We start from the raw sequence: 26,876 nt of genomic DNA, 5'->3' as shown, positions 1-26,876 counted from the left end.
TGTGTGTGTGTGTGTGTGTGTGTGTGTGTGTGTGTGTGTGTGTGTGTTCAAAAACACTACAGTATTTAACTTAGTTCAAGATACTGAGTACACTCAGGGAAATTGATTGAGGTCTAAACAAGTAACTGCCCTGATGGAGGCCCTTCAGTGGCATCTATTACCTCTAGGACATATATAAGCTTCTTTGCCTAGCACTTGATTCCCATACACAGATTCCAATTTACACTTTTAGCCTCCTTTTACATGACTTCCCTTCTTACCCAATATGTTTCTGCCAAACTAGACTTAGCAGCTGGTCTATGAGCTCAACATGCCATTTCATTGATTTCTGGCATTCACATGAACAATCTATGACGCTTGTAATGCACTTCCTTTTTCACTCTGCCATTCATAATCCTTATCACGTTTGCATGTTCAGCTCCAGTGAGAGATTTTGCAGCCTTCCTTGATTCCCCTACCTCCTGAAATATTCAAGAACACTTTCTATTTCTCTTTCACCCCTGTGCACCCCACCACTCTAACCTTGTATTATACTTATCTGTGTATATGTTGTATCCCTTTCTTCCCCCTTCCCCTGCTAGGATTGTCAGCTCATTTTATCAGGAATTGTCATTTTTATCTTTGTAACTTACCAAAGTGCCCTGTACGTGGCTTTCTGGACCAAACCTGATTCCACTGGCACAGGGAATTCCTACTGAGAAACCCCTCTACCCTGGGGCCCTGAGGCAACACAGATTGCCCACAGTCCCAGTCAGTATGCAGTAGATGAGGTCTTGAATGCCATCTTACTCATTTTCAGGTTGTCTCTATAAGCACTAAAGCCACTCTGCACTGCACACAATAGGTGCTTAATAAATACAATTCACCAAACTTTTTTTTTTTAAAGCAATTGGGGCTAAGTAACTTGCTCAAGGTTACACAGCCAGGTGTTTCTGGGTGGGTGCTGAGTGTCTGAGCCCAGATTCGATCCCAGGTCATCCCGACTCTGGGGCCGGTGCTCTTACTCGCTGTGCTACCTGGCCGCCCTGCACCAAACATTTATTAAGGGCCCGCGATGTGCCAAAAGCACCAGTGACATTAGGCACGGTTGTGATTCTATCACTTAGCTAAGATGAAACGACTGTCTCCATAAAGCTACAGTCAACTGGGGGATCAGAAAGACAGGTAAGTATAGTCCATAATATTACATGTTAAACACACTATTAGGGGGCACAAAGCAAAGGGCAGTGTTAAGTGTGAAGCAGAAGGTCGTCCTTAATGGGAGGGAGAGCAGGGAAGGCTTTATGAAAGAAGCAGTATCTGAGATGAGTGTCAATGGATGAGTAAGAATTCAAGAAGCAAAGTTGGGGAGGAGAGAGAAGCGGGAACAAATTGGAGGGGGTGTGGGAAGGAGTGACATGAGGGGATATGGACGCCCTCAGTGCCCATAAGGGGCTGGGAGCTTTCCTTAGTGGGCAGCAGGAAGGGGATAAGAAAAAAAGACTATGGCTGGCTATAGGCAAGTTTTTGAAGTATGGGGTAGGAGGTGGAGAAATCCTGAGGATGGGTAGAAAAATAGGCCTGGAGCGCAGAAGGGAGGTGTAGACAACAGATACACATTTGGGATTCATCTATGGAGAGATGGTAGTTAAACAATATCAGTGGGAATGAGACTATCAAGGGAGGAAGGTTGAGAGACAAAACAAGAGGGGCAAAGATATCTTCAGAACGCCCCCATTTCAAGGGAAGAAAATTAGGAACCAGTCAAAAATACAGAAGGATAGTTAGAAAAACAGGGAAAACAAACAAACAAACAAATCTCAGTATAAGCGTGGTAACTTTGAAGTCAAGGAAAGGGAGAGTATCTGGTGAGCAAGAGTGTGTGTAAAAGTGGCAGAGTTGATGACAAAGGAGGGTAATAAGTATACAAGGCCTCTGGGAGTCAGATTGAAGCAGCTGAGCAGGTAGCAAGGACGTGGAGACATTACTGTATATGAATACATTGTATTTGACAGTTTTTTCCATGAAGTTCATCAGTGAAAGGCACAACGATGAAGGGCCAAGGGCAATTTCTAGTACCAGGAGACTAGTGCGATTTGTAAGAAGATGGTAAGGAGACAATAAAATGAATTAAGTCAATATTATCTTATCTTCTCTTTACCCATCACCCATTTTAGTCTTCTTGGGTAAGAAAGTGGTTATCTGGGGCGGCTAGGTGGCGCAGTGAGTAGAGCACCAGCCCTGGAGTCAGGAGGAACTGAGTTCAAATCTGGCCTCAGACACTTAACACAAAAAACCAGCCGTGTGACCTTGGGCAAGTCACTTAACCCTAATTGCCCCCCCCCAAAAAAAAGCAAAAAAAAAAAGTGGTTATCTTATAGAATGTTTCTAATATCTGCCATACATCCTGCTAGGTGTCCATTACTAAAATTATTCGAAGAGCACATTATGGAGTTAATCATTTTAAAAAACCCTATCTTTGGGCTATCGGAATGATAATAATAATAATGATACAAAAATAATAGCATAATAATAACAGCTAACATTTATAGGCACTTACTACGTGCCAGGCACTATGAAACATTCACAATGACTATTTCTCATTTGATCCCCACAACATCCTGCAAAGTGTGTGCTGCTGTCATCTCCAAATGACAGGTGAGGAAACTGAAGAAAAGAGTCGCACCCTGCCCAGGGTTACAGGCTGGTAAGTGTCTGGGGCCAAATCTGAACTCAGGTCTTCTTCGTGACTCCAGGCCTAAAATTCTATCCACACGGTGCCACCTCGTGGCCTCTTTGTATAATGCCATTTTGTATTTCTTTGCATGGTTAGGTGGCACAAAGTACAAGGTCTCTGGAGTACTCTACTGGAGACTTTCCAAAGGGACAGGAGGCCATGAGTTACTATGGATCTAGTCTTTCAACCAGTTATGACTCTATCTAGCTATACTATTGTCTGTCTTGTATCTTTATTTCTTCCCCCACAAGAACAGCATGAAACATTTTCAAAGAGTTTACTAAAATCTGGGTAAACGCTATTAATAGCATTCCCTTGACCTAACAGTCTAAGGAACCTATTAAAAAAAGGAGATAAGCTTAGTCTTGCAGGGCCTGTTCTTGATAAAATAGTCTGGCTCTCTGTTACTCAGGAAATGTTTAATACTTAGCTTTTTTTGTAGGATAGGTACCAGGAAAATTGGGTGTTAGAAAAATTCTAGTTTACTATGGAGAGTTTTTGTTTGTTTCATTCATTGCATTTGCATTCCCCACATCCAGGATAGTACCTGGCACACAGTAGGTGCTCACAAATGCTTATAGTTTGTTTCCTTTTTTTGATCATTGTGCAATAATTCTAGGTCTATGTGTCTGATGGATGAAGATATGACAAGGTAAAAACAAAAACACAAAACTCAAACCTAAACTGATTTAGGACAGCTGGTCTGGGTGTGGCAGAATTTTAACTGAATTTTAACAACTGCTTATTCATTTTTAGATGCTTAGACACACAATGTGTGTCACTGCAAAACAATCCCTTGTGTCTTCTAATGATCACAAAACAGATGACATACATATCTGTTCCAAAAAATAAAGCATAAACCAAAACACAGGCTTTTGAAATGTCATTTCAGTTTTTTGTATCAATAAGTAGTTAGCTAGAACCCCACGCTGAGCACATCCCCTTCAAGCCATTCTTTCTATCCCAAGGAGATAGAACAACAATTCAGAAGGATAAAAATAAGGACAAATTTTATTTCACTGACCCACTAAAAGATTCAGGCTGATGTCCCTGTCTCATATACCATAATCTTTATATCCATGACCTAATTGTTCCATTTTTACTAGTTCTCTCAGTATTACTGCCAAACAAACTTATATTAGCTATCAAGATACATTATCTACCCCATTTTTTCCCACAAAGAGAATCAGAGATAATAGCTGAGGTTAGTGGAATGCTAAAGAAAAAAATTCATACAGGATTTTCATATAAAATAATTCTATAAAAGTCACAGAATAATTACAGTGAGACTCTTCCTCCTACCTTCTTGATTCAATACATATTTACAGATGTAAAGATACTTAGCTGAGTCAGGACAAGTCTCCATCATCTTTCCTAACTGAATCTGTCTTTTTGTATTAATAGCTGCAATTTTATTACTGAAAGGATACACTGACTATAATGGCAGGCATTAGGTCATTCTAACAAGTAAGTAGCAGCAAAGAAAAAATCCTGTCCTGAAGAAGGGCCTTCCTCTGGACAAGATCGTTTCTTCAGGTACTATGGAGGAACGAAGAAGCTTAAATAACACTAGCATGCTCATTTGGAAATTGCCTCAAGTACACCAATAAGGCCCCCAGAGTGAAAGGGTGTGGCACTCTTCCACCTTCTGTTCTCTACAAGGTCGGGGGCTCTTAGGCACATTGTCTTTCTGGCCTTTGTTTCCTAGAGGCTCTCCTAGGTTCCTTCGAGCTCTAAATTCTGAGTCTAGTGAATTGGGAGCCTATGGGAATTCTGTATGAAGGATGTGCGTGTGTTTTAACTGTCACTGCATTCTGATGAATAGTTTGATACTCAGACAAAAATTGTAGGGACAGAAACCGGCCTCAGAAGAGTAATGATTAAGCCAGAGATATCACAGATGTCTGTGGTGGCAGAGGGCATCCATTCATTACCTGTGAATTCAGTCACTGAGAATGACAATGAATTATTGAAGGGGGTTAACAGTTCTTTAGTATTTAAGGAATTAATGCTCTGCTAAAACAAAGTCTAGTGAGAGACCACAAGGGTTGTAGACAGTCATTGGTCACAAATGAAATGGAGAGCTCTCATTTCTGACTGTAATTCTTTGTCAACTCTGTGTTCATATGATGGTATATTATAAATTTTGGGGAAGACTGGGAAAGGATGAAGACGTATAATTAGTGGCCCAGGACAGGTCCTAAAATTTCAAATTAGTTCTATTCCTTTACTACAGACTACACAAATCATTCAAGAGGGATCTCTTATATTGAGAACAGGGTTTGGGGGTTGACCTCAAATCTTTTAGGCTTCAAAACAGGATATTGCAAATGAATCTGGGTGGGTGAGGGGTGGGGGGGAGTCCAACCTGTCCTGATTCTGAGGACCTCTAATGTAACAAAATGAGACACTCACTTTGATCCCAGATCAAACTGTATGCTTTCCCCTGGTATTCTCAGAAGACTCTGTCAATGTTTTTCTTGACCTTTCACACTGTTGTATATTATACTTACTTATGTGCATCTTAATGTAATTAATTTTTTAACCTAACTTCAAAAACACTGGTTTGAAAGCAGCTATTCATTTTAACAATGGACTTAGTTCCATGGTACTCAACATTTTTTTTTTCACAACTAACTGCAAATGTAATAAAGAAACTTCAAATCCAAATCACTTTCATTAAAAGCCCCTAAAGGGAAAACCCAAACAAACCAAATCTAAAATGAATATGGCAGATCCTCATGTCGGTAAAGAGTTCATCTTTCATTACCATCAAATAATAATCCAAACATCTGTAAACTGTCACTATTTTGATAAAATTCTAGTAAGTATAAACCTTTTAAGCATTAAATAAAATTTTGAAAACATACCTTTCAACATGAAAAAGAATGTCAAGCTGCATTATTTAAATTACCATGATATTAGAAACAGATCAGAAATTATTTTGGTTGTTGTTCTAGGTAGATAACACAAAAATAAACTTCCCCATTTAAAATTCAGTTCTCTTCAATAGAAATTGTCTAAAATGTTCAAAGCACTAGACTATGGACTGAGAAAACTGGGACAGAAACCAAAATACTCCCTTGGCCCTAAAGAACTAAAGTCTTCAAGGAGGAATTTTAAATAAAATGGTGGCTATTGGATCCAAAGTGGTTGGGGGGAATTTGTAAATAATAATAGCATTTGAGTTTTGCATAGTGGTTAATGATAAAGAACACATTTACATACTTTATCTCAGTGTATCTTCACAAGAGCCTTGGGAGGTAGATGGGCTAAGTATTATTATCTCCATTTTTACAAAAGATGAAACTGAGACCCAAAGGGTTTAGTACCTTGCCCAATCTCACACAGCTAACTAAACAGCAGCACCAGGCCTGCATCCAGTGCTTCTGATTTCTAGGCCAAAGTTCCTTCCAATATACCCCACTAGAATACACACTATCGTTGCTTCATCATTTATGAAGAAGGAAAGGGAGAGGGAGAAGAAGGAGAAGAAGCCATTCCCTGAAAGGTCCCTCCCAATCAGCCAGGTGCCTCCCACCACCACCTCCTCCTTCACTCCTGGATCACATATCGAGGTGGCCCCTCTCCTTGCCAAGGTTAATCTCTCTCAATGCCGAAGTGATCCCATTCCATCTCATCTTCTCCAACAGCCCCTCCTTTATCATCCCACTGGCCCACTGCTCTTCAGTCTCTCCCACTACTCCTAGAGAAGGCTGTCTACAACAGATGCCTCCTCTTTCTTTCTTCTCACTTTTCTTAACTCTATGTCTGCTTCTGACCTCATCACTTAACTGAAACTATCTCCCAAGTTCCTAATGACCTCTGAATTGCCAAATCTCAGTCTCGATCCTTCTTGACTTCTCTGAAGACTGACACCGTTGATCATTTCCTCTCCTTGGCACTCACCTCCTTGATACTCACTTCCCTCTGGGTTTCCAGGATATTACTCTCTATTGCTTCTCCCCCGACCTTTCTGACTGCTCCTTTGCTGGATCCCACATCCAGCTCACGTCCTCTGAGGATTCCACAGGGCTCTGGTCTACAGACTCTCTTCTCTGCTCCCTCACTTGGTGATCTTAGCAGTTCCAATGGATTCAATCATCATCTCTATGCTAATAATTCTCACACCTATTCATCCAGTCCTAACCTCTCTACTGACTTCCATCTCAGATCTCCAACTCCCTACTAGATATCATGAAATGAATGTCCTATGAGACATCTTAAACTCAACATGTCCCAAACTGAACTCATTCTCTTTCGCCTCAAATCCTCCCCTTCCAAACTTCTTTTTATCACTGGCCAGGGCACCACCATCCTCCCTGTTACCCATTTTCACAACCTAATTGTCATTTTTCATACCTCAATTATCTCCCCGCTACCCCATCCCACCTATTGCCAAGGCCTTCAGAACATTTCTCACATATTTCCCCTTCTTCTCTCCTCTGACGCTGCCTGTACTCTGGTGCAAGCCCTCATCATCTGACATTTGGACTATTGCAATAGCCCACTGGTGGGCCTGTCTGCCCTGTCTCTTCCCATTCTCTGTCATCCTCCATTCAGCTACCAAAGTGATCTTCCTAAGTGAAGGTCTATATTACCTTCCTACTCAATAAACTCTAGTGGTTTCCTGTTACTCCAGGATTAAATATAAAAACCTCCATTTGGCCTTCAAAGTCCTTCACAAGTCCAGTCCTACCTTTCCAGTCTTCTTACACTTTACCTAACTCCCCCCACCCCCAACAAGCTTCGGTGCAAAGACCCTGGCCTCCTCGCTGTTCCTCAAATGAGACATTTTATCTCCCAACTCTGCACATATCCACTGTCTGTCCCCCATGCCCGGAATGCTGTCCCTCCTCATCTCTGTTGTTTATTTCCAATTTATCCTGCATAGAGCTTGTCTGTATGCATGTGTTTGCATGTTGTCTCTCTTACTGGATCATGAGCACCTTCAGAGCAGGAATGGTCTTTAATCTCTCTGTCTGGTGTTGAGCACAGAGACTAGCACTCTGAAGGCACTTAGTACTGATACTGCCCCAATATGACCAACAACTGATCCTGTTCAATCTTATAAAAAAATCCTCCAGGAAAAGATGTCTTTTAATAAATCATAATACAGAAGAATAAATTATTTCAATTACATAAAAAAGCTTTTGCAGAAATAAAAGCAATACAGCCAGAAGAAATACAGAAGAAAAAGTATAAAATAGGCATTAAATAGTTCTTATTAAAAACAGAAATTGACACAAATCTATAAGATTAAGAGCTATTCCTCAATGGACCAAATGGCCAAAGGATATATACAGGTAGTTTTCAAAAGAAGAAACAATTAGCAATCAACTGAAAGTGTTCTAAATAGCTAATGATCACAGAACTATAAATTAAAATAACTATACTACTTGACATGCAAAAAATGGGCAAATATTATAAAAGATGGAAAAAATTCAATGTTGGCAGGATTACTGGAAAATAGGCATGCTAATTCATTGCTGGTGGAGCTAGAAAAACTGTTCTGTTTTGTATGGCAACATATAAAACAAAAATTGCAAAAACTGTTTTATTCTTCTGGCCTATTGGTCCCAATATTAGGTTTATGGCCCAAAGTAGTTATGGAAAGGGGGAGGGAAGAAAACTATTCATACACAAATGGTCACAGTAGCATTATTTATAATAAAAAGTTGGAAATAAATCATGTGCTCAACAATTGGGGAATAAATGAACACATTTTGGAATTCTAGTATAAGAAATACTATTCTATAACAAAAGATGACTATGAAGAAAGAATTCAGAGGAAAATATGGATGAGGAAGATTCAAAGAATAACATATATAGTACCTATACCACATAAACGACGACAATATTAACCAGAAACAAAATTCAGGTTAAAGAAAATGTACAATGATGCGACTATCTTACTAAAGTTAAAACCTTCCATTCTTTAAAAAAAAACCCAGTAAATTACAAAAGTATAGGGCTACCTGTAATAAAAAGTCATACACACTCCTGAATTTTTACTTAATTTTTTTTGGAAATATATTTTATGGTTTGTGGTTAAAGCAAAATTTATCATTTGAGAAAAAAAATATATGTGGAACAGCTTACTTCTGGAAAAGAGAACCCTTTTTAAGGAGACATCAAATATATTCTAGAAATAGTCAAATACACCCTAATAATGTCCTACAAAGAATGAAGAAAAAAGCACTGTTTACTATGTGTAAAGCACAGGTGATGAACTGGGGATATAAATAGAAAAAGTACTGTGTTCTTCTCAACTAATCTGTGCAATAGTTAAAAATGGCATTTAACGGTCTTCACACCTTAGCTCCTTCCTACCTGTCCACCTGCTTAGAATCTAATGCCCTCCATGCAAGCCACAATCCTGCTGCCCTAAAGCACCGGCAGCTGTCTGCCACACCTATGTCTCTGCCCTGGCCATTACCCATGAAGGCTTCACTCTCACTTCTGATTCTTCAGACTCCCTGGCATACTTAAGTTTTAGCTCCAGAACCAGCTCATTTGGCAGGCTCTCCCTGGACCTTCCTTCCCCACTTCTCTCACCACTAATGCCTTCCTCTCAAAGGCTGCCTTCCATCTAATCTGTGTTTATTGTGTATATTCTAATTTATAAATGTGGTCTTTCCCATTAGAAAGTAACTGATTTAGGGTCTTCTATTAACTGTGTGGTCTTAGGTAAGTTACTTAATCTCTCTGTGCCTCAGATGTCTCCTGAGGGACTTGAATTCAAATTCTATGAGGGTAAAAAGTATTCTCTAATGTCTTACCCTGGCATCATATTCAAGAACAAAGGGTGGAAAGTCAATCTGTTCTGGGGATATGGCAGCAAATAGCTGGTGGAGGCTGTCCACGTGGTGGATTTTGTCCTTTAGTCCTGAGACAGAAAAGGTGGTAAAAAACCATGTTGATACCTATTTGATAGGAAAGAAAAAAAAATTTAAATTAGTAACATTGCCTTTTCTTTGAGAACATCAGGAAAAATCAATCATAACCAAGATGAAAATAGGCCTGATTTGTAAAATTTTACCTAGGTAGGTAAGGGTTTTTTAAAAAACTAAACAAAACAAATGTATATGAATAAAACCCCCTAAAATTGAGGATATTAGAACTGAGACAGAAGAGGTAATCATAATCAGCTAGTTAACAAGCATTCATCACTATATAATAGGATCTATGCTAAGCACAGGGGGTACAAAGAAAGGCAAAAACATGGGCCCTGCTTTCAAAGTTCTCAAATTTTGGTTAGGAAAACATGACAATATCCATGTATATACAAGATATATGCAAAGCGAATGGAAAGTAATCTTAGAGGGAGAAGAATAGCAGAGGGGGAGGGAGGATCTGGGAAGGCCTCCAAAAGAGGATCTGAAAGAGTCTCAAAGGAAACAAGGGGAACTAGGAGTTGGGGATGAGGAGAAGTGGGGTGGGAGAGCATTCCAGGCATGGGGTACAGCCAGAGAAAATGCACAGTCAAGAGACTGAGTCCCAACTTTGGATGTAATCACTAGTGTCTCTGATCTTCTATGTGATCCTAAGCAAAAATCACTTAACCTGTGAGTGTATCATAGACCATACTAAAAAAAAAAATTGTTTTTTCAATTTTGGGTGCATAGTTGTTCTTTGAATTTACATTGTTGTAGTTGTTACTATAATAATTTTGACCTTCTTTGTATTGATGTCTTCCTTAGTTATGAGCCTAGTAACAGCATCTCTAATTCAAAGGGCATGGACATTTCAGTCATTTTATTTTCATAATTCCAAAATAACTGCATCATTTCAGAGCTTCATCAAAAAATGTTTTAGTGTACCTATCATTCTATAACATCAAACATTCTTTCATGTGACTGCAAATACTTTGAAACTCTTTTAAGAACTGAAATGACTGTTACACACACACACACACACATTCTCTCTTATAACTTGGATAACAAACCCTTATCAGAGCAACTTGATACAAAGATTTTTCCCCCATTTGACCACTTCCATTCTTATCCTACAGTGCATTTATTTTGTCTGTGCAGAAGCTTTTCAGTTTCACATAATAAAAGTTATCTATTTTATCTTTTGTAATTGTCTCTATCTCTTCTTTGGTAAAGAAACATGCCCCACCCATAGCTATGTGATGTTTCCCTTGAAATTTTTATAGTATGATCTTTAATAGTAAGGTCACATTTAAAATATATTGTGGAATACTGTGTAAGGTTTTGGCCCAAGACTAATTTCTTCCAGATTGTTTTCCAGTTTTCCTAGCAGTTTTTGTCAAATAAGAAATTTTTCCCCCCTAGGAAATTTATGTTACTTACTTTATCAAAGAGGAATTTGATTTCTATTGTGTTTTGAATCTTCCTTGTTTAGTCTGTTCTATTGATCTTTTTATTTTTTAAACAATAATAATAGATGGTTTTGAAGACTGCTGCTTGTAATATAGTTTGAAGTCAGGAAGTGCTATTCCCTCCTTTTCCTTGTTTCTTTTAAAAATACAATTTAAATTATTTTGCTAAATATTTCCCAAGTACATTTAAAAAAAATTTAACATCCATAAAAATTCTGAGTTCCAAATTCTCACCCTGCCCCCCTTCAAGAAGGCAAGCAATATGATACTGATTATACATGTGAAGTCATGCAAAACATATGTCCATATTAGCCATGTTGCAAAAGATTATACACAAATATGAACAAAATAGTAAAGAAAGTAACAAAAATATGCTTCAATCTATACTTAAGAGTTCATCAGTTCTCTCTTTGGAGGTAGAGAGCATTTTTCATCATAGGTCTTTTGGAATTGTCTTGGATCGTCATTTTGAACTGAGCAGCAAAGTCTTTCACAGTTGTTCATCACTGCAATATTGTTGCTACTGTATACAATGTTCTTTAGGTTCTGCACACTTTACTTTTCATCAGTTCATACAAAACTTCCAAAATTTTTCTGAAACCATCCTGCTTGTAATTTCTTAAACCACAGTATTATTCCCTGATGGTCATAGCTCTTCCCTTATCTATACTTCTAATAGGTACATTTTTCCATGCTTCCCTATTTTTCTTATGATATCACCCTTTATATCTAAATCACGTACCCATTTTGACCTTATGTTGGTATATAGTATGAGATGTTGATCTATTTCTAGTTTTTGCCAAACTGCTTTCCAGTTTTGGTCAGATCAAGCTTAGATCTTTGGGTTAATCAAACATTAGATTACTATGGCCATTTACTACTGCATATTGTGTACCTACTCTATTTCGATGACCCACCACTCTATTTCTTAGCCAGTACTAAATTATTTTCAACATTACTGCTTTAAAATATAGTTTGGAATCTAGTACTGGTAGGTCACTTTCCTTCACATTTTTTCCCCATTGATTCATTCCCCTGATAATTCTTGACCTTTTGTTCTTCTAGATGAAATTTTCTTATGATTTCTTTCTAGCTCCATAAAATAATTCTTTGGTAGTTTGGCATGGCACTGAATAAGTAAATTAATTTAGGTAGAACTGTCATTTTTATTACATTGGTTTGGCTTAGTCATAAGCAATTAATTATTTCTCCAGTTCTTTAGATCTGTCTTTATTTACATGAAAAGTGTTTTATGTTTGTGTTCATATAGTCTCTGGGTTTGTTTAGGCGAGTAGAATTCCAAGTAGTTTACATTGTCTGCAGTTATTTTAAATGGAATCTATTCTTTCCTGCTGGCTTTTATTGGTAATATATAGAAATGCTGGTGATTTCTGTGGGTTTATTTTAGATCCCTGCAACTCTGCTTAAGTTGTAAATTATTTCAGCTGGTCTTTTACCTGATTCTCTATGATTCTCCAAGTTTACCATCATATCATCTTCAGAGTGATAGTTTTGTTTACTCGTTGCCTATTCTTATTCCTTCAATTTATTTTTCTTGTCTTAATGATATAGCTAGCATTTCTAATACAATAATAAATAACAGTGGTGACAATGGATATTTTTGGTTTACTCTTGATCTTACCAGGAAGGCTTCTAGTTTATTCCCATTATAGACAATGCTTACTTGATCTTGGTTTTAGGTAGACGCTACTTATCATTTTAAGAATGGCTCCATTTATTCCTATGCATTATCATGTATTTAATATGAATGTTTTATTTTATCAAAAGCTTTTTCTGCATCTATTGATATAGTCATATGACTTCTGTTCTTTTTGTTATTGATATGTTCAATTATGCTTAAGTTTTCTTAATATCGAAGCAGCCCTACCTTCCTGGTATAAGTCCCACCTGGTCAGGGTGTATCATCTTTGTGATTCACGGCTATAATCCTCTTGTTATTACTGTCTTAAAATTTTTGCACCAATATTCAATAGGAAAATTGGTCTACAGTTTTTTCTGTTTTTCTTCTCCCTGGTTTAGTTATCAAAACCATATTTGAGTCATAAAAGTTATTTGGGAGGATTCCTTCTTTACTTTTTTTTTTTTAGGATTAATTGTTCCTTAAATATTTGGTAGGATTCACTTATAAATCCAAGTGGTTGACAGGACACATTTTCAAGTAATTATGTGACATTTTATTTAAATAACATCACTCTTTATTAGTATAAATGTTTCTTTCTATGATGGATTAATTTCTTTTCATTAAACTTAAAATGTTATTCTTTGAATAAGTGTATCTTAACAGGAAAAAAGTTTACTTCTGCTCTTCACATCCTGTAGTATAAAAAATGTAAGTCAAATGGCCTTCTCCTTTTCCACCAGGAGCTGAAGGATTTCTCATCCAGCCAGGCTTTCTAGAACACAACAGGGAAGTACTCTGTCTGTTATATCAGTGTTCTAAAGGGAGCTCGGGAGTTAGCTAACATCCAAACTCTCTCGCTATCACTTCTAACTTAAATCACAAATTTTAGTTTCCTTTCTCCCCATTAGTAATACATGCTGCCCCAGGAACCACCTTCCCCCTTTCTGGCACTTGTGAACTTTCAGTTCTTTCTTTTTTCCCCAGTTCAGAGCCATGCTATCCTACTACTTATTTCCTAGTCCTTTCAGGATGCCCTGATTGAAATCCCTGTTAGTAGAGGACCCAGACTGTCCAATATCCTCAACCTTCTTTTTTTCATTAGGCGTTCACTGCTTCCACCTCCTTATCTTAGCTAAAGCCTAGGTTACACAGGTAATATATTGTCTTTGGGGGTAGAGTTGACTGGTGATTAGAAAAGGAAGAATTAAAATAACAATGTGTTTCCTATTGTACCGTCCTTCCATCTATTACTTTATCTTCTATAATAATTCTGAACTAAATTAAAAACTCCAATCTTTGATGAAGAGTTGGACCTTTTCACTAAGATTAATCACTCTTCATGTGCCCTCCCACCTTCTCAAGCAAACTGACTCCACTATTATCTTCCACCCTTTTTTTCTCTATCTACATCTTCCTTTTCAACTACCTACAAACATGCCTAAGTCTCTCCAACACTTATAAAACGTTCGCTAGATCCTGCAAATTATCATCCTATATCTCTCTAGACAAACTCTTCTGTACCCACTTCCTCTCCTCTCGCTCCCTTCTAAGCTGTCTGTAGTCTGGTTTCCAACCTCATCACTCAATGGAAGCTATTCTCTTCAAAATTACTAATAATGCCTGAGTTAGCATATCTAATGACCTCTTGTCAATTCTCATCTTTCTTGACCTCTGTAGTATTTAACACTAATGACTACCATCTCCTCCTGGGAAATTCTCTATTCTCTATGATTGTACCCACTCATTGTTCTTTTCCTGTCTGACTGCTCCTCAATATCCTCTGCTATGGATCATTCTGCATGTCATGACAACTAACTGTGGGTATGATCCATGGGGCATAGCCACAGTTAGTTGTCATGACATGCAGAATGAGGAGCAGTTTTATAAGTGTTCAATCTTTCCCACCATCAAGGTCTTTTCCAATGAGTCCTGTTTCTTGGGAACATAGTAAGCACTTATTTAAGAAATGCATGTTGACTGACAGACTAGTGGTTGAGTGTATTAAGAAAGAATTGATATAGTTCATAACACTTAGCCTGAGTCTTGTAGAAAACCAAGGATTCCATGAGGCAAAGATGAAGAGAAATACATTCTAGCATGAGAGGGCAGTTAATGCAAAGATGCAGAAAGAGGAGGAGCACAATGTATAAGGAAAAGCAAAGAGGCCAGTATGGCTTTGTCCATAGAGTGTGGAGGGGAGAAACGTGTAGAGAGACTGGAAAGGAAAGAGCTGGGTTGCCAAGAATTTTAAATTTTAAGCACCAAGTAGAGGAGTTTCTGTTTTATTAGAGAAGCAACGGGAACTGATGGAATTTATTGAGTGGGGGTAGAGAGTGGTGACAGGGTTGGGCCTGTCCTTTTGGAAAATCATTTTGGTGACTCTTTATAAGTCGGATTGAAATGGGGAGAGTCTTGAGACAGAGCAACCAAACAGGAAGCTGCCTCAGTGATCTAAGCAAGAGGTAATAATGTCCTGAACTAGGTCGGTGCTGTTGGAGAGGAGAGAAGGGGACACATGGGAGAGATTTTGTCAAGGTAGAAAAAAGATTGAAGGCAAAAGGAAAAGAGGATGGCAGAGGATGAGATGGACAGTGTCATGGAAGCAACTGGTGCAAATTTGGACAGATTTTGTGAGATAGTGGAGGATAGAAGGGTCTGGTATGCTATAGTCCGTGAGGTCACAAAAAGTTGGACACAACTGAAAAACAACCATGTTCCTGGCATGGAAACATGTTCCCCTAAGTTCTGGGTTAACAAAGAAAAACAAAAAAACAGTCCCTGTTCTCATGGGGCACATATTCTAAACATGTATTCTATACAACATATAAATAAAGTACATACAAGATATAAACAGAACTGATGAAAGGCAATCTAAAAGAAGAAGGCATGAGTAGTATGGAAGCCAGGGAAAGGTTTCCTTCAGAAAGTGGGGCTTCATCTTAAGTGTTGAAGAAAGCTAGAGAAATCAAGAGGCAGAAGTGAGGAGGCATAGTATCACAGATATGGGGACAGCCAGTATAAAACACAGGAAAATGATGAAGTTCTGTCATGTGGGAGAAAATTTAAGTAGGGTAGTGTAGCTGGAACAAAGGGCATGTGAAAGAGAGTAAGGTGTGGGAAGAACTGAAAAAAAGGAAGAGGGGACAGCTTGTGAATGGCCCCTTTAATAAATACCCCAAAGAAGAAAGTATGGGGGTAAATAATGATAACATTTATATAGCTTATATAGTCTGACACAAGCTCCAGAGTTTAATGCTAAATCTCATGGTTTCCCCCCCTTAATCCTGATTCTCTTTAATTTCTACATTTGACATTGTTGGCCACCAACTTTTCCTGGATATTTGCTCCTCTCTATGTTCTGCCTAGGTCTCCTTTTCACTCTATACTGTCTCAGTCATCTCATCACCTCCCAGGTGCTCAATCATCATCTCTATGTAGACTATTCTTATATCAATCAACCATTCAATCTATCTATCATCCCAGTCTCTCTTATGAGATACAATCATGCATCTCCAACTACCTCTTGAATAACTCAACCCGCATGTGCAGCAGAAATCTCAAACTCAACAAGTCTAAAACAGAACATCTAGGTGGCATATAGAATGCAGATCTTGGAGGGAGGAAGACCTGAGTTCAAATCCTGATTCAGGCACAAATAGGTTGTGTAAATAAGGGCTGGGCAAATAATTTTAACCACTCTATGCCTCCCTTTCTTCATCTGTGAAAGGGGGATAGTAATAACACCTAATTCACAGGGTTGTTGTAAAGATAAATGAGAATATAAGTAGAGTGCTTAAAGCACTATAAAAATGCTAGTTGTTGCTACTGTTATTATTATTATGGAGGCAGCATGGCATAGTGGATGGAGAGCTGGACTCAGAGTCAGAAAGATCTAGGTTCAAGTCCTACACCAGACACACTCTGGCTGAGTGACCCTGGACCAAACAATGAACCTCTTGGTCTCCTTGGCAATTCTCTAAGAAAAACAGCTGCTGATTTACATTGGTAAAGGAGTTTTTTCACTTAGGAGTTTACCAATACAAATGAAATCATAGGTCCCATCCCATCCCCACCCCAACCCTATTGACAGTGATGCTTGAAAGCCAAAGAGCTTTAAGATATACTGAAATGGGGTTGTATGAAGGATCTCTAAAGTGTGGCTACATATCCTCAGCATGTGAAAAGACAATAAGAAATGGACAGAGCATCAAATCCTATTTTAGGTTTTCTGTTGCCTGAATCAAAACTGAGCAGTCATTACATATCTACACCGCGGGACAATCTTTCCCCATTAGACTGGGAGCCCCTCGAGAGCAGGGACTCTTTCTGCCTTTCTTTGTATCTCCAATGCCTGCCACATGCCTGGCCACAGACTGACTGAATATCATGTAGCTAGAACTGACTTTTTACAACTTTTTTCATCTAACTTCATAAACATCTCAGGAAGATCTGAAGATGGAGAACATCTTAATTCTTTTCATGAACAAGAAAACAGACCATCCAAGGAAGTCATTTCTGGGAAGATCAACATCTTGCAGCAATTCGTTTAGTGCACGTCCACTAAGCTAACTTGTCCCAGGGTATTGCCTCTAATGATCTTCCACAAATATGACCTAAAACCTATCACTTTCATACCACTGCAGAGAGCATTCCTCCTGATGGAATTTTCCTTTTTCTTTCTAGACCCAATTTTTTTCTATCATTTCTAATATATTATTTTCCCAAACTAACTCCATTTGTGTGTATATTTCCAACTCCATTAGGACTTAAACCTTTCCAAGTGTCACTGGCAATTCATGTATCTCAATCACTTGGGTTCATTTATATGTTCCCATAGTGCCTAAGTTCATTTATATGTTCCCACAGGCTCTGTCCACAATAAATAGTCGATAATGTTGAATGATTACTATAGAACAGGCCTGTACAATCTGCAGCCTGCAGGTTGTACAGACCTACTTTAGAAGTATGCAATTTGATAACTTTAAGCTTTTACTTTGGAAAAAAACTCACTATCAGCATTAAAATGTTCATTTATTAGAGATATTATTACATCTAAACTGGCTATTAAGCAGTAGCTTTTACTACACACTGATATAAGACACTTAAGATCTAATTATTGTCTGACTTTGTTAGGAAAAATGAATGACTAGAGATAATCAAATTCTTTGCTCTAATTTAAAAGAATTATTTTATATTTTAATATAAAATTTAATCATTTATATTCAATCTAATTTTAATTCTTCATCTTTTACATTATTTTTAATATCAAGTGGAAGCTAGGGAACACTAAAATAGCAGGTTATAGAAGAAAGACATTTATCAATCAATGTTGACTGATCAATATTGAGCTAATAAGCAATTAATAAATACCTACTATGTGCTTAGGCCCTGAGGAAACAAGTACAGTCAATAAACATTTATTAAGCACCTACAATGTGTCAGGCACTGTGCTAAATTCTGTGGATACAGAAAGAGACAAAAGACAGCCCCCACCTTCCAAGGTGCTTACATTCTAATGAAGAAGACAAGAGATTCATGTATAAGCATAGCAACATAATCATTATCATCACAATGGGTTGCCTCAGTTTCTTCAGTAAGCAGGAGGTGAGGTGTTCTGATGAGAGGAAATAGTGAGAGGGCAGATGGAATAGGGAGCTTGAGGCAGGAAGAGGGGCTCTGGGATAGCCACTAAAGAGTACGTGACAGTCACTCAGAGAAGAGTAAAGGGATTTGTTCATAGGAGTGTAAGCTCAGCCAGGATTAGATCCCGAGTTTACAACAGACCAACTCAGCACAACTGAATGATTTCTTCTACTGGTATTTAATATTATGCTGGAAGAAATGGAGAAAGCAATTGGTATGGGTAAAACAAGACAGGGACTTTGTAAGGCATGATCAGAAAAGGGGACAATGGATCCAAGGGCAGAAAACAGACTAACAGCTGAGTTGGTCAACTACAGGGTTCAGACTATGAAGAGGCCAGAATAAAGGTGAAGATTAAGAGACAAGGCAAGGGTGTGGGGCTACAAGTTATAGTAGGGATGAAGAATAATTTTAAGAGAAATGAGAGCATAAGGAGATGCAGTAGGAAGAATAAAATGTTATATATTCAGACAGAATTTTTAAAGCTAAAAAATCAGTGACCATATCTATGAGTGGTTGACATGAAATCAAGACATGGCATCTGAGTAAACTGATGACTCAGGGAGCTGAATAACTGATTTCAAGGGTAAAAGAGCTGTAATGACATGGATAAATGCCTTGATTCTCAAAAGCATAGGCCACTGAGCTTGAATCTGGAGGGGGGGGAGATGGGGAATGATGTGACCCACTTTTCCACTCTTTACTACTTGATCACATACCTCTTGAGGTCAAGCCATATTTCCTTTGGTGTCAAGCCACAGCCCCTACTTTAGAGCCCACTGCACTAGATAGCAGAATCAATATTCAAAAAAGATCTTGAGAAGAATATGCATTAAGCTGTAACTTACAAAATGAAATTTAGTAGGGTAAATTTAACTTAATAGGATAAAGTTAAAATCTTATGCTTGGATTAAAAACAACAATTTTCACAAGTACAAGATAGGTGAGACATGGCTAGAAAGTACCACAAAACACTCCATCTCTAGGCATTTTCACTGGCTGTCCCCCATGCCTATAATTTTCTCCCTTGTTTCCTTAAAGTCCTTGCTAAAATCCTACCTTTTACATGAAGATATTCCAAATCCTTCTTAAAATTAGTGCTTATGAAGATGGTGGCATAGAAGCAGAAAAACTCTCTGAGCTCCCCCTATAACCACCTCAAATACCTATAAAATATGATTCTAAACAAACTTTAGAGCTACAGAACCCACAAAGTGACAGAGAGAAACAAATCTTCCGTTAAAGGCAGCCCGGCCAGTGGACAACTAGGGTCCACCACAGTGGTTTTAGCCTAAAGGTGGCCCCGACCAGCCTTGGCTAGAGGGACTTCAGGAGAGTGGATTACCAGCAGCTGTGGGGGTTTCCAGAATTATCAACCCATAAATGCCAAAGGCAAAGTAAAAGGTCAGTGTGGACTCTGGGAACAGGGGGATTGAGAGTGCAGTCCCACCTCTGCCCGCAGAGGGAGAAGCTACAGCTCCTAGGAATATTACAGCCAGGTTACGGAGTTCCCAGATCACGGAGAAAATATTACAAGCAGCCAAGAAGAAACAATTTGAATATTGTGGAAACACAATCAGGATTAACACAGGATCTGGCAGCTTCTACACTGAGGGATCAAAGGGCTTGGACTATGATATTCCAGAGGGAAAAGGAGCTGGGATTAAAACTAAGAATCACCTACCCAGAAAAACTGAATATCATGTTTCAGGGGAAAATATGGTCATTCAATGAAATAGAGGACTTTCAAGATTTCTTGATGAAAAAACTGGAGTTGAATAGAAAATTTGACATTCAGATACAAGAAGCAAGAGAAGCATGAGAAGGTAATTAGGGAAAAGAAGTCATAAGGAACTTACTATTTACATTCCTACATGGAAAAACAAAAATTGTAACTTATGAAACTTTTCTCAGTATGTGGATAGTTGAAGGGAACATAAATGTATGTGTGTGTGTGTACATACACATATGTCTATATAGGAGGGCATATGGGCATATGAATACATATGTGAGTGTGTGTATATATGTGTACAGGTATACATAGACAGAGGGCACAGGATCAATTGAATAGGAAGGGATAAGCCTTAAAAGGTGAAATGGAGAGGAAGAGGAATATAATGAGAGAAGATGGGGAGAGACAGAATGGGATAAATTATATCATATAGAAGAGGCAAGGGAAAACTGTTACAATGGAAGGGAAAACAGGAAGGCAAAAGGGAATGAGACAACCTTACTCTCGTTGAATTTGGCTTAGGGCGGGAATGACATACACACTAAATAGGGTACCTTGCCCTATAGGAGAGCAGGGGGAAGGAGATGAGAGGGGGGATGATGGAGGGGAGGGCAGGTTGGGGGGGAAGGTAGTTAGAAGCATACACTTTTGAAAAGGGACAGGGTCAAAGTAGAGAACAGAACAAGTGGGAAGCAGGATAGGATGGAGGGAAATAATAGTCAGTTTTTCAAAATATATCCACTATGGAAATGTTCTGTGTTCTCATGTACAACCTATACAGAATTGCTTATCTTCCCAGTAAGGGTGAGTGATGAGGGAGGAAGGGAAAGAATCTGGAATTCAAAGTTTTAAAATCAAATGTTTAAATATATATATATATATATATAATTATTATTATTTTTTACATGTAACTGGGAATAAGATATACAGGCACTGGGGGATGGAGATCCATCTTGCCCTACCAGAAAGTTGGAATGGGGATGGGGGAGAACATAGGAGGGAGCAGATTGGGGGAGGGGGTATACAGTGAGATCACTGTTTTGGGGAGATGGGTAGGGAAAAGACAGGGAGAAAAACTAACTCAAAATCTTGTGGAAATAAATGATGTAAACTAAAAATAAGCATAAAATTTAATTAAAAAAATAAAATAAAATAATAAGTGCTTACACTGTTAATTATCTCTAATTTATCTTGTATATTTCTTGTTTTTACATTGTTATTTGTATGTTGAATTCCCATTACATTTTAAGTGGTTCTCTGCCTTTCTTTGTATTGCCAGCACTTAATACATGCCTTAACATGCCTAGAACATGTTAGGGGCTAAATAAATGTCTACTGACTGTCTGAAAATTATCTGGGGGTGTTAGTTGGCTGCAATTTCAACATAAGTCACCAGTATATAGCAATTGATAAAGGCTAATGTGATCGGGCTACACGGCAAAGCTCCATAAAAAGGCTGTTAACTACCCCACTGTACTTTGTCCTAGTCAGAAAGCCTTTGGAGTTCTGTGTTCCATTCTGGATGCCACCAGGTAGGAAGGACAATAGAATGATGGAGAAGGTTCAGAAGAGGGCAACCTCCTAACCATGGTTTGCTCTGGTCACCTTCCTTTTCCACTACACCTTATTAACTCTTGCTGAGAACAGTAATCAAATCAACACTACCATTGCTTCTGGAATGGCATGTCAATCAATGTCACATGACATCACTCACTATTCCTATGACAACTTCTAGCCCCCACTCCCTTTATGTATAGTCTCCTCCATAAACTCCTTGAGGACATTAACTATTTCACCTTTTGAATTTTAACCCAAAGCACTTAGTACAATGCCTGGTCCATCATAAGTGCTTCCCAGATGTTTATATTAAAGTAAGTAGTTATGTCAATAGGGAGACAAAACAGTATAGTGCAGGGAGTTCTAGACTATTTAGGAAGTCCTAGACTTAAACCCAACCAACAAGCTTCACTGTGTTAATGTGGAAAAGCAACTTGAACTCAATGCAAACCAATTTCCTCATCTGGGTAGAATACCTGTAGCATATACTTCAAAGGGTTGTTATAAAATTCAAATTGAGATAATGTGTAAAGTGCTTTGCAAACCTTAAAAAGACAACTACCAATGTGAATTATTAAGTCTTTTATCATATCTTTCATGAATTACAGCTTTATAAAGAATAAAAATTACAAAAAATAATTAACACAAACTATAATGAACATAATTCAATCTTTCATTAGTAAATCAAAGTGAGACTCAGAATTTCTCAGAATTCTCATCATGAGTCTATCTTTTCTTTAATCAGTCTTGTGATCAGTATAGGGAGTTGCCAATTTTTTTATCAACATGGATCTGCATCTTCTCTGCAACTTTTAGTCTCACAGACGGGGGCAGCACTGAGAAGTTAAAGGACTTGGCTGAGTTTTTTCTCTCTCTCCTCTAACTGTTCAGAATTATGAAGAAATCTAGTCATCTAAACTTTTTGATTACTTGGATTTCCGATAAACAGGATGCTGTGGGTGTGTGTGCACAAACACATGTATGTCTGCATTAGGGGAATTAACCTTTATGGAAACACAACTGGAAAATTAAGTTAAAATCAATTTACAATTCAAAGGTCCCTATCAACTAGCTCTTTCTTTGGCCTAGCATTGTCCAATAGTTTAATTTATGATTTGGATGAAGTCATGAAAGGCACGTTTGTTAAATATAAAGATGACACAAAACTGGCAGGGATAGCTACTATGATTGATGGCAGAAGCATGATTCAAAACTATGTTAATAAGTTGGACTGCTGGACCAAAACCAATGAGATGAAGTTTAATTGACACAAATCTGCATTTTGTTTTAAATTAACTGCACCAATAATGAAAGGGGGGACATTTGGTTTGTAGGAATTCTTGTGAAAAAGAACTAGAGGGTTTAGCTGACCAGAAGCATGATAAGTGAATAGTGTGATGTTGCTATTAATAAAGCTAATGTAAGTATAGTCTTCAGATAATAGTAATTAACCTTCTGACTGCACTCTGAATTGATCAGATCACAACTATTTTGTGCAATCAGGTGTCACTTCTTTTTAAGGGAAACTGTAAAGAGATTGGGATGTTAAGGATCATATAGTTTTTTGATAAACTCCATTTTTACCTGCATCAAAAACAGGCTGCCTAATTGGTGACTAATTCTTTTGCCAAGGCAACTTATGAAACAAACAAAATACAAAATGGCCCTCAATCTTTTTTTGTTTTTGCAGTGACTGACAGAATGGTGTAAAAAGAGGCAGAAGGTGCTAAGAATTAGATAATTCTAGGACATCTAGAAACATTAACGTAATGGTTAGAACTTTAAATGTGTGAATCTTAGCCTGTGATAAGTAAAAGAAAGCATATTCCTGGAGGCATCTTGACATCCTCACTATAAACAATAGACAAAAGGAAATTGGAGCTAAATGGAAGGATGGCTCAAAACTTCACTTGAGAGGGGGAAATAAAGGAGTTGGTTTTATTGTATATCGAAAGGCAACAAAAAATATTTCTTGGATACCTGACTATCTCTTAAGAAACTTACATTTTAACAGACAAGATACCGTTACTGAGGTAGGAATCTTATGTGAATTACCTATGTGTGTACACTCATATCACTAACTTATCAGAGCAAGGATAAACATCAATACCAAATTATAAAAATAAAAATGAGAAGCTGAGACCCAAGTTAAATGAATTGTTAATACTGAAAAATGGGAAATGGATAAAAGAGCAGACACTGATTCAAACTACCACCATTTGCTTTAAGGAAGTTTAACTAATCAAATAGCACTATGCTGAGACTAAAAAAGCCGAGAAGCTGCCTTAGTTAGCAAACACTTTATCTCCTTATGAGACAGAAGGATATGACAGCCAAGGGCAATACCAGGTTAGCATATAAATCTGTTTATAAAATCTTAAGAATGGTTGAAGATTTTACAATGCTGCTTTATAAAATAATGAGAAACAGCAGAGGATGATAAAGTAAGTTTATGAAAAGCAGAATGAAAAACCCAATTAATCCAGATCATCCCAAGTGGATATAAAGGCTGAAATTAGGCTAACAAACAGTTGGAAAACGAAAAAGTATATTTTCGACTTCTGTAACGAACTCTTTTCATTATACAAATCTGGCCTCTAACATTGCAGTTCCTGATGTACTACATGAAGCAGTATAAATGGGACTAAAGAAAATAAAAATGGAGAAAGGTAATTAAATCAAGTATTCATAGAAATAAGCTGTATTGATGCTCTGTTTCCTCATTTATGAGGGGGTTAGGCTAGGCTTTTTTTGGTCATGGGTCCCTTTGGCAGCTTGGTGAAGCCTATGAACCCCTGAGTTTTTTTTTTTAATAAAATACATAGGATTACAAAGCAAACCAATAATACTGAAATCCAGTTATCAAATTTTTTTTTTACAAGTTTATGGACATTAGCTTATGAATCTCTGGACTATTCAGCCTCTAAGATTACTTCCAGCTCTAAATCTATCATATAATAAAACACTTAAAAAAGGGAGAAGAACCAAAACTTGGGGAAAAAAATTGTTAAAGGGATGACTAGGGAAAATATTAGTTAACTAGTAACTCACATACCAATTTTCCCTACATGGCAAAATTTTATGAAAATAATCTTTACATCTCTGAAGAGCACCCTTGAAAGTAAAGGTTTAAGAAGGGTACAGGAAAGTCTTTTGCAAATCATAGTCAACAGGAAATCACATCATTATAGTTATACAATTGACTGGAAAGAGAAGAGAATAAAAGACTCCTCTGTGCTATTTGCCGAATAGTTTTAAAAAGCTTTTAAGTAGGTAGAACAAAATGCCACTTTAAAGGCTCTCCTCCAACAAAAGTGTTTCCTGTGCATATGTCAAAATCATGAAAGATTCCTTAAAAGATAAAAAGGATAATTTTGTTTGATGATCCTTATTGATGATGTTATTAGCATCAAGTAAGGCATAAAGCAGGGAAGGAAGAGAGGGCAAAAGCTATTTGCCCTCCTCATAAATGTTGTATGGTACAAAATCCAAACTGAAAGTGGATGCCCTAGCGATGGTGGGCTCTTCTGGGTGCTCTTATTTATGGATCAAGTCCCACACCACTGCAGAGTCTTCTAAATAAGAGCCAGAATCAGAAAAAAAAAACCAGTCTGACTGCAGTAAATATTTCTGAAGTCCAGGGTCAAATTTCCAAAAGTATAGGTGATTATTCCTGTTTAATGGATTAAAGAAATTTAATAGCTGACATTTATAGAACTTTTTAGATTTACAAAGCACTTAACATACATTACATCATTTAATTCTAACTATCTTGTGAGACAGAGGATTTTATTATTCCCATTTTACAAATAAGAAACCCAATGCTCAGAGAGATTAATGATTTGATATTTCCAGATTACCTCCCCTAAATAGGGAGTATCCTCCCCCCAAATTATTTTATTTAGCTACTTTGTATAATTATTGTTATTAATAATACATTAATGTCATTAATAACAAATTCTATTATGTAATGCACACACCAACAAAGAAATTATTAACATCATTATATGTTCTATAATGTTATGTAATATATGCACTATATACTATATGCATTATAGAAGGTAGTTAAATTACTTATTTGTGAGACTTGTTGGGGGAGATAATAGGAAATATGAAATAATTAATCTCTCTGAAACTCAGATTTCTTTCTGTAAATAAAAATATATACATGCATTTTATACACACACACATTAAATAAAATGTAATTTTGGAGAGAAGATACTTTCTCCCAAATATGTGCATGTGTATGCAAGTATATGTGTAGATAGATATATGTATGTATAAGTGTACATATATATTTTGTACCAGTACAAAGATATGATTGCATGTATGTGTGCACACACACAGACACACTCATGTATGTCTCTCCAATTAGGATCTAAGCTACTTGCAAACAAAGATTGTTTATTCTTTGTATTTATATCCCCACAACACCTAAAATACTTTCTGGACCATAGTAGGGACTTAATACATGCTTACTGATTCATTTATTGACTTACTTAAAGGTCATAAGGTGAACTTAAATGAGCCTTTCTGCCTCCAAGGTTAGCATTCCATATATCATGCCATGTTGCCTAACATATATCAGTGTCTACAGCCTTGCAATCAATCACACAAATTCTTCTGGGTAGTCTTGTGAATTATATCCAACTTCAGCCTCATGATATGGAAAACAATGTCTTTTGACTTTCACTCATAAATACACAGGTGTTCAAATAGATGTCAATTGCTACACTATGCAATAATGAGAAATATTGTAATACTAGAGAACCAGTATAAAAATTCACTTAAGAAGCAAAGGAAAACAAATAAAATGCCAATCACAACAGCAATAATGAAAAATATTTCAGTGTTCAACATAATCAGACAACATGTTTAATATGACCAATTTAATCAAGTGACATATATATGTATATATATATATATATACACTCTACCTTTGATCGAAATGTTGGATGGACAAAGTAAACCGCTTTTAAGTTCCTCTTGTATCTGATTTAAAGAGAAAAATAAACAGTGAGTCCCATAAAATTGTCAACTATCTTCTTGAATAACTAAAGACTTTTTACATAAAGAAAGAAAACAAAACCTTTCATAACTGGCTCATGTCACTAAGATTCATGTCAAGGCCAAAACTAATGATATGTGTGTGTGTGTGAAAGGGGGGGGGGAGAGGGAGAGACAGAGAAGGAGGGAGAGGGAGGGGGGGGGGGGGGGAGAGAGAGAGAGAGAGAGAGAG

At 37.4% G+C, this 26,876-nt stretch overlaps 1 protein-coding gene across 4 annotated transcripts in view; it reads right to left on the bottom strand.

Annotated features, from left to right (window-relative positions):
- GDAP2 (ganglioside induced differentiation associated protein 2) overlaps nucleotides 1-26,876 on the bottom strand; it is a 67,893-nt gene that overhangs the window by 5,855 nt on the left and 35,162 nt on the right. For all 4 annotated transcript variants that reach the window (XM_069090232.1, XM_069090233.1, XM_069090230.1 and 1 more), the window contains 2 exons: nucleotides 26,575-26,629; nucleotides 9,499-9,642 (listed from right to left, as the gene is read on the bottom strand). In XM_069090232.1, coding sequence (XP_068946333.1) covers nucleotides 9,499-9,642; nucleotides 26,575-26,629 — 199 coding nt within the window. The remainder of the gene's footprint in view (nucleotides 1-9,498; nucleotides 9,643-26,574; nucleotides 26,630-26,876) is intronic.

This window comes from Petaurus breviceps, unplaced genomic scaffold (assembly GCF_028583685.1).
Source record: "Petaurus breviceps papuanus isolate PSGF00001 unplaced genomic scaffold, PetGlider_PUasm1.0 186, whole genome shotgun sequence".
NCBI lineage: Eukaryota > Metazoa > Chordata > Mammalia > Diprotodontia > Petauridae > Petaurus > Petaurus breviceps.
The sequence above is the reverse complement of the archived record's forward strand: the minus strand, read 5'-3'. Positions and strand labels throughout refer to the sequence as shown.